The sequence below is a fragment of the Littorina saxatilis genome, linkage group LG15, assembly GCF_037325665.1.
Source record: "Littorina saxatilis isolate snail1 linkage group LG15, US_GU_Lsax_2.0, whole genome shotgun sequence".
In the NCBI taxonomy this organism is placed as follows: domain Eukaryota; kingdom Metazoa; phylum Mollusca; class Gastropoda; order Littorinimorpha; family Littorinidae; genus Littorina; species Littorina saxatilis.
In genome coordinates this window covers 42,325,344-42,334,417 of record NC_090259.1, presented here as the reverse complement: position 1 = coordinate 42,334,417, position 9,074 = coordinate 42,325,344, and the positions used below count along the sequence as shown (strand labels likewise).

General features: G+C 44.5%; 1 protein-coding gene across 2 annotated transcripts in view; it reads left to right on the top strand.

The window, feature by feature from the left end:
- LOC138949366 (uncharacterized) overlaps positions 1 to 7,816 on the top strand; it is a 26,470-nt gene extending 18,654 nt beyond the window's left edge. Inside the window, exons 2-3 of one of the 2 annotated variants that reach the window (XM_070321175.1) lie at positions 3,281 to 3,417; positions 3,826 to 7,816. In XM_070321175.1, the coding sequence (XP_070177276.1) occupies positions 3,342 to 3,417; positions 3,826 to 5,180 (1,431 nt within the window). In that variant the 5' untranslated portion in view covers positions 3,281 to 3,341 and the 3' untranslated portion in view covers positions 5,181 to 7,816. Of the gene's footprint in view, positions 1 to 3,277; positions 3,418 to 3,825 lie in introns of both variants that reach the window. The other variant, XM_070321174.1, reaches the window with a different exon arrangement.
- Positions 7,817 to 9,074: the final 1,258 nt, after the last annotated feature.

Genomic DNA, 9,074 nt, shown 5'->3' with positions numbered 1-9,074 from the left:
CGTGACAGGTCCGATGGCTTGCAGTGTGACTGAAGTTATTCTCGCACGTTTCTTGGTGTGGTCCAAACTCACACATACAAACCAACACTTGTATTCAGCATTGATACAGAAGAACGTGTGAAATGAACACTGGTATACAGCTGAGGAAAGTGTGGGAACTCACGCATCTTTTCTTAGGCCAAAAAAAAAATGTCTGTTTAGGGTAACATGACCAAAAAAAGTAGGGTCGGTAGGTAGGTAAATTATTTTGTTGTTTTTTGTTTTTTGTTTTTTGTGTGTAAATGCTATGTTGGCTGAACATTCACTTCTTATATTTGATGAATACATGTTTCAAAACTAACGTATAAATAAAACAGAGAGAAAGGGAGAGAAAGAAACGCCAAATGTCTCTTTTTAGCATTTTTACCTCTTTTTTTTTTTTTTTTTTTTTTGAAATCAAAAAAAAGTTTTTGGGTCGGCGCCAAATCGATAGGGTCGGTCGGGTTACCCTAAACAGACAATTTTTTTTTTGGCCTTATGCATGCGACCACACTTGTAAGACCCGCATCAATGTTACAGGCCTCAACAGAAACGTGTACACCGACCACATCCATCATATACGGTACTTACATAATGCATAGATCTCGCTCTTGACAAAGTTTCCCAGGTGTACGTGTGTGTGTGTGTGTGTGTGTGTGTGTGTGTGTGTGTGTGTGTGTGCATGTGTGTGTGTTTGTGTGTGTGCATGGTGTGTGTGTGTGTGTTCGTGTGTGTGGGTGGACGCCGGGGTGTGTGTGTGTGTGTGCGTGCGTGCGTGCGTGCGTGCATGCGTGCGTGCGTGCGTGTGGCCTAAACTCACACATGCAAACTAACACTTGTATACAGCATTAACACAGAAGAACGTGTGAAACTAACACTGGAATACAGCTGAAGAAAGCGTGGGAACTCACGCATCTTTACTCATGCATGCGGACAAACTTGTAACACCCGCATCGATCTTACAGGCCTCAACACACTGAAACGACTACAACCACATCCACCATATACGGTACTTACATAATGCACAGATTTCGCTCTTGACAAATTTTTCCAGGTGCACGTGTGCCACGGTGTGTGTGTGCTTGTGCACACGCGTGTGTGTGTCTGTGTGTGTGTGTGTGTGTGTGTTTGTGAGAGAGAGGGTGTGTTGTGTGTGTGAGACAACGGAGAGTAAACCTTTTCTTTATTTGGTGTTTAACGTCGTTTTCAACCGTTCAAGGTTATATCGCGACGGACTGAGAGTAAACCAGAGAACAACCAAAGAACGTTTCGCAAGAGCAAACTTTATCAGCTCCGAACCCATGATAATCCTTCAGACGCCTCTATCAAATTCATAAACACGCTTTCGTAACAGTAGACGTCAATGTAGGCGTTAAACCTACGCATAATCATATCCCATGATTGTCTCTTCCCCTCAAAACTCCGAAACAAGACCGCAAGTTCCGGCTACCAATGGGTGCAATGCACTCACGAACTTTAGCGCCAAATTTTGTTTTGCTCTGCATCATACTTGACCCAGAATGTGACCGAGGCTGTGTGTATTACGCTGTCGGTAATTAATGTCATTGACCTGTAAGGGATGTCGCTTCATAATTGTTATGCAAGGTTGAGTCATCGGCGTTTCTGGGCGGGATGTCCGAGATTAGTTTTAAACAAAGGCAGAAAAAAATGAATTCTTGTTGTCGCTTTTGGGTAGCTGCTTCTGCTGATGGTGTTGTTATTGTGTTTGAAAGTTATAGAAAGCAAATTGTTGTTATTGTTTTTGATTTTAGTATTGTTGTTGTTGTTGTTGTTTTTTTACTTCTTCTTTTGTTATGGTGGAAGAGTCAAGGCAAGAGGGTGGGGGGGGGGGGGAAGAGGGAGAGAGAGAGAGAGGGAGGTTGCACCTGGTGACGTTGTTGTTGTTCTTCCTCTTCTTCTTCTTTGTTGTCGTCGTCGTCGTCCTTCTTGCAACGTTTTTAATTGTGTCTGTTAGTGAATACACACACTGACGCACAAAAGCACACACACACACACACACACACACACTTACACACACACTGACACACACACACACACACACACACTTTTTTTCTCTATCGATGAAGACCACCGAAGAACGTGAGTGACTGACATAGAGGCATCTTGGAAGAGACGGGAAAACAACGTGACCGCACGCCATGCATATTTGCTGTGCCATTTTCCTCAAGTGAAAGAATGTCTTCCTGTGTTTCCTCATCAAACACTGCGCACTTGAACTTTTTGTGTCATTCTTCTTTTTCCTCTGCTGTTTTCCTTCCTTCCTCTCAATCTTTTAGCAAGAAGCGATGACTGCGTACATTTGTTTTGATACGTGTGTACTTTAAAAAAGAAAGAAAAGTAAGCTTAATGTCCTTCTTCCAATCAGGATAGTAATGTTATGCTGTCATGAATGGGATTACACATACCTTTGAGAGGTCGAGAGCGGGGATGCTATTGGGGTTAAGTAGGAAAGACAAAGCGTGGCGTGGAGCAAAGGAGATGACTTAGTAGCTCAAGAAATTTTGTTTGTTTGTTTGTTTGTTTGCTTAACGCCCAGCCGTCCACGAAGGGCCATATCAGGGCGGTGCTGCTTTGACATATAACGTGCGCCACACACAAGACAGAAGACTAGTCGCAGCACAGGCTTCATGTCTCACCCAGTCACATTATTCTGACACCGGACCAACCAGTCCTAGCACTAACCCCATAATGCCGGACGCCAGGCGGAGCAGCCACTAGATTGCCAATTTTAAAGTCTTAGGTATGACCCGGCCGGGGTTCGAACCCACGACCTCCCGATCACGGGGCGGACGCCTTTACCACTAGGCCAACCGTGCCGGTAGCTCAAGAAATGGAAACAGACACACACACACAGACACACCGTGCGCCCAGACAGACACACAGACGTGTTTGTCTCAACAACAACAAAACTGTCTCTAAAGTTATCTTTGTGTGGGCACGTGTCTTTACTTTTCACAGCAATTCAGAGCCTTTTAAATACGTGACGATTCACAGTATTACGTACAAGCGTTACAAAAAAACATCCAGATAGTTATTTTATCGGGGCTGGGACGGATAGTTTGACTAGTTTGAGAAACTCATCACTGAGTAGCTTGTACAGTTTTCGCGCCTTGTTTGTAAGCATAGGCCTACGTGTGTGTTTCTACCACGTTGTGTTCGTTCTTCTGTCCGTCCGTGTCCGCTAACTGTGTGCCGACAGTCATTTTCTTGAAATTAAGACATTTTCTTTCTTTTTCAGCAGATCCACTGAATATTCCATTCGCTGACGTCAGAAGAGGATGACGTAGTAGTGACGTCACGATATGTATCAAGGCCATGAGCGGACCATAGTTTTCCCGACGTGGTCCATCTTCGTCATGTTAATAGCTGTTCAAACAGGTATGTAACACTTGTATCAGTATGCGAACTAGTGAGTGAGTGAGTGAGTGGATTGGTGGGTTTGTAAGTGGGTGAGTCAGTGAGGGATGGAGATAGTTACTTATTCAGCCAGTCAGTCAGTTGGTTAGTTAGTTAATATTTAGATAAGTTAGGAGAGTGATTTTCGCGGGAAATTTCGCTTTACTCTATCTCTTGTGATTGAAGTCTTGTGTCTGTTTTTACGCGGAAAAAATTGTGTCTTCCTGCAGGCTTACTCAAGTTCGTAGTTTCAGAGTTCGGTTTTGCCTGTGATCCTCTATATACACTGTCTGGATTTGAATTTTAGGTAGAATATGATTTTAATTTAGATGCTGTTATTCTATCAAATAGTTGAATTGTAATATATTCCTCGATTTCTTTGTCCGACAGTGTCTGCAAAAACATGCGACGAACTGCACTGTTTGAACAGCAACCCCTGTCAATCATCCATCGCTCATGACAACACTACGCATGCGCGATGCATCTGTAGCGGAAAGTGGGCGGGGCCACGCTGCGAACATCTGATCCGGCTGGAACCAGAGACTGTGACGTCATCTCAAGCCAAACTCAAAGTGGATCTGATGACGCCGCAGAGCTATGACGTACCAGCGACCTCAGGAGTGTCATCGGCGCTGTCTCTGGTGTCTGTGAAAGTAGAGGCGAGCATGACGCTGAACTACACGTTGGTTTTCTGGCGGAGGAATGATACCATTACTTCTCTGACGTCAGACTCCTCCTTCCTGACGTCAGGGGACATCTCATGCGTGTTGCTCCACAAGCACTCGCTGCGGCCGATCCTCGAGGGGCTTTTACCACGCACGCGTTACACCATTTGTGTAGAGAACGGTTTCGTCGACTCTTGTGTCCTGTCATCCTTCACCGACTCCTCCGCTGTGCCTTTTCCTCCGTCATCGCACGTGACGTCATTTCAGTCTGGGTTGACGTCATCATGGCCGTCAAACTGTGTGACGATTTTTACCCCCAACAGATCTCTCTCCACCATCGACACCACCAAGTCTTCAACCGTGACGGCGGTTGCCGTGGCGTCTGTGTTCGTTCTCGCTGTGTTGATCATCGTGTTTGTGACGTTTCTACTCAGAAGACAGAGTGTATCAGTGAGGTTGTGTGTCGACGCTGTGTTCTGTGGATGGTACTGCTGCGCCTGTAAATGCTGCAAGTCGGAAAGCTCGTGCAATAATTCTGTGGACACCGCCCACCTCAACCACTCATTTTCACAAACCAACAGGACGGTGTTTTCGGAGGAGGGTCTACCCCGGGAAAAGAGGACCCGGAAAAGACAGATTTTACAGAGACTGCGATGCAATAAAAAGAAACAAAAGTCGTCGTCGTACACGACGGCGAACATGCTCCTCCCACCGCCACCAGTATCATCACTGTCGTTCCCCATCCACGAAACGTCTCCTCTAGACTCGGACCTCAACGACGACTCCGTGTTTGAGAACTCTCCCGAACATCTCCCCGAAGCGCGGGCTTCGCTGCCGGCAATTCACAGGGGGCGCAACAAACCGCGACACCGGTTGAGTCGCAAGAGGCGTGGCTACGTGGCCTACAGCACCAGAAAGGACAAGAACATCCGCCTCACCACCGTCCTGGAGACGCCTCTCGACGACCTTGACGTCGTCTATGACGTCGATGTCGAGAATGACGTCGATGTCGACTATGACGACGATGATGACACACGACCCCGTCTATACAACGAAGGTGATGATTTTAGCACCATATAGACTGCTATCTGCTATATATTCAGCGATGGATTATCATACAGTGTGGAGATTTGTTTCTAAGGAGATTATTTCAGTACGATATATGACTCTACTCTATTCAGCGATGGATGTTCATACAGCTTGGAGAACTGTTTCTAAGAAGCTGATTTCAGTACGATATCGGGGTATGTAGTATTAATTAAGCAACGGATTTAAAAACAGTGTTAAGATGTAAGAAACAAAGGGAAGTAAGCGCTGTAAATGCATACGCCATGTCCAAAAGAGCAAAGGAGAGCTGTGAGGAACCAGTGGCCTGCTACCAGAGAGAATAACAACTTAAACAAGCATTGAAATGAACAGGCGACGTTCATCCTCAAGCTCAGTGAAAAGATGTGTTTTTCTCTCTCGGTTTTCTGGGTGTAGCAAAACCATGGTAGTGGACAATTTATAATACGATTTAGGACTCTTGGGTGAACTCATCGACGGATTTTAGTGCAGTTGGAAGATTGGATAATGAGTTGTTAGGGTTTAGCAAAGCCAGAGTAACTGAATGTTATGATTTCAGTACGATATAGAACTCCGGAATATTATGTTCATCAACATGTTTTGTGTACTTTGACGAGATTTGGTTATGTGTTCTCCTGTTGTAGTGAAACAAGAGACATGTCGATGACACTGAGCCCCGTCCGTACAATGAAGACGTTGATTTCAGCACCATATTTGAATCTGGAATATCATGTACAGCAACAGGCTTAAATACAATGATGTTAACATTTGTTTCTTTGTTCTCCTGAAGTACCAAAACAAGAGTGGCGCAAATGCGGGCGCGTTCAAGGCTGTGTGTATGTGTGTGTGTGTGTGCGTGTGTGTGTGTGAGTGTGTGTGTGTGTGTGTGTGTGTGTGTGTGTGTGTCTGCGTTTGTGTGTACGATTGTGTGTGTGTGTGTGTGTGTGTGTGTGTGTGTGTGCGTGTGTGTGTGTTTTCGTGCGCGTGTATGCGTGTGTGCTTGTGTGTGTTTGTGTGTGTGTGTGCGTGCATGCGTGCATGTTTGTGCGTGCGTGCGTGCGTGTTTTCGTGCGCGCACATGCGTATGTATGTGTGTGTGTGTGTGTGCGCGTGCTGGCGTGTGTGCGTGCGTGTGTGGTTAAACTTAAAAACAAGTGTCTTGCAGTGTTTCTAAAAATCCTATGTATAGTGACGGTTGATTAATTTGTCGATTGAACCATGTTTATATGTTTGGCTTTGATTTAATCGTTGTGAGCACTGTACACAAGCAATGCACAACATGACCAGAACCCAATCAACCCTGACACAGCAACACCGAGTGTTACACACTGAAGTGAGCTCACATTACTGTGTCCATCATTACGATACATTCACATACTTTCAATGTGATTTTGTCAGGAAAAAAGAATTGCTGAAAGACTGACGCAAATGCTTGTGACCAAAATAAAAACAATTTCAGTAAATACCCGTGATGATCGTTCATTCTGTCTTCGTGTTATATTACTGCAATACCACCTGTCGCCCATCCTGTAAAGGATACCATGAAAAAACGCGCTGGATTTCAGCAACGACTCGCTGGATTGCTTTTAAACTTTCAAGATATTATGCTTACATACGACACGTGCATTGGGTAACATTTTGGATCATGATATATATTATTGGAGTCGGGAGATGAATTGTTTCATTTTTACATTCAGTCCAGTTTTGACTACATGTTTTAACATAGACGGGGAATCTAGACGAGGGTGGTGGTGTACCTGTGTTCGGGGTGTCTGGGTGTGTGTCTCTGTGTATGTGTAGAGCGTTTCAGAGAAAACTAGTGGTCCGATCTTCATGAAACCTTTACATGAGAGTTCCTGCAAATGATATAATTTTCATTTTTTTTTATAAATGTCTTCATATCCGGCTTTTTTTGTGAAAGTTGAGGCGGCATTGTCACACCCTCATTTTTAAATCAAATTGATAGACATTTTGGTCCAGCAACATACGATGGAGCCCGGACTATTGGGATTGCATTTCAGCTTGGAAGATAAAAAATTAATTGATGAGTTTTGTTATTACAAATCTGAAAGTTCTAGTTAAATTAACATTTTAGTTATCGATCCAAAACAGATTTTATCTTATTCTTTAACATTTCCTGATTGAAAAAAACATAGCTATGTTATGTTTGGATTAAAACAAGCTCAGAAAGTTAAAAAGAATAGAGAAAAGCGCGCTTTCCTTTGAAACGCTATACGCTACTGCGCTATACTGGCTTGTCACTTGAAGCGATCAGAGAGCCGGCCGCGGGTAATCGGCAAAGCTATTGTCGTGAGATGCAGCAGTGCATTCTGTTTCATTCTGTGAGTTCGACAGATTGACCTAATGTATAAATTTCACTTCACGCGACTTGTTTTTAACTATGAAGGCAGGGAAGGACAATAGACTAATTTTGGTTCAGTACTTGGGTGCAGATTGTTCAATCATACACGATGGGTAGGTGTCGGCTGATAAATGATGCTATGACGTTTGGTTCCCAATTCGGCTTGTGTTGCTAAAACAGGTAAGCCAAGGATATAGACAAAAGAAGAGAGAACAAACATCTATCAGGGGCGGATCCAGGAAGGATTTCCGGGGTTTCCGGACCCCAAACCCCCCCCCCCCCCCCCCCAGCCTAAAAAAAAAAATTATACATGCCCCCGGACCCACCTAGAAGCCGGTATTTGTCTTTTAAGTGAGGGTTTTGAAAAGAAGTTGGGTAATTTGTTGGCTCAGGTTGGACCAGATCGGTCAATTGATTTTTTCTGAGTTTTTTTTTAGCCGTAAGCGCCATTTCGAATTTCGAATTTCTCTTAACTGCTGGCGGCTGCAGTGAAACCAACAAAGGGGCCTCACTCTGGAAGAGTTTCCTGCTCCGATAAACATGGCGCTTACGGCTAAAAAAAACTCAGAAAAAATCAATTCTGCGTTCTTGATAGCAGTTTCGTCCAGACTGGACTTCAGCTTTTGCTTTTCTTATTTTTCTCTATCGTCCAAGCCCATAAAATCGAACAAGGCGGATTGCGTTTGGATTTCCGTCTTTCAGATGACTGAGATTGCCCCCCTTGAATCGATCGGTCTCAAGGCCAGTTACACGGTACTGGCCGCGTGTTCAAGATGACGCCGTCAGTTATGCCAACAGCGTGTGTTGAGGCATAGACCATTTATCCTGGACCGCCAACTAGCTCTCTCTCCGCTCTTTCTCTCTATTACGAGGTAGCGGCCTCTCGCATTTAGGAACCTACGCTTACATGGCCTTTCAGAAATCAGGGGGATGTCATATCCGGTGTCGATTGTAAACATGGACGAAGTTGCCAAGTTAAGTTCTGAAAATGCTAAAATAAACTCAGCTAAAGTGCATATGGAACATGTTTTTCGATGAGTTTTGTTAAGTTTAGTTTGGAGTTTTGGAAAATCCAGCCCATTGTCACCTCCCATTGTCACAAATAACTGGAGCGTGCTTTCTTTTCACTGTCTTCGAATCGCTGGCCTTTCAAACCGGACGCTAAGCGCCCCTGAAAGTCGAGCGTCGTAACCTCGAAGGGTCACGTGACGAGTTGGCGGTCCAGGCTATTTGGTCTATGGTTGAGGTGAGTGGACTGGTGTGTGTGTGTGTGAGTGTATGTGTGTGTGTGTGTGTGTGTGTGTGTGTGTGTGTGTGTGTGTGTGTGTGTGTGTGTGTGTGTGTGTATTCCAGAAATCAAAAATTCAAAGCGATCAGCAGTTCCTTACTTGAATGGATTAAAACAAATCATGCAATTTACACACACTCACACACATACACACACACACACACACACACACACACACACACTTATTCCCACACACACACACACACACTCACACTCACACACACACACACACACATACACTCACTCACTCACTCACACA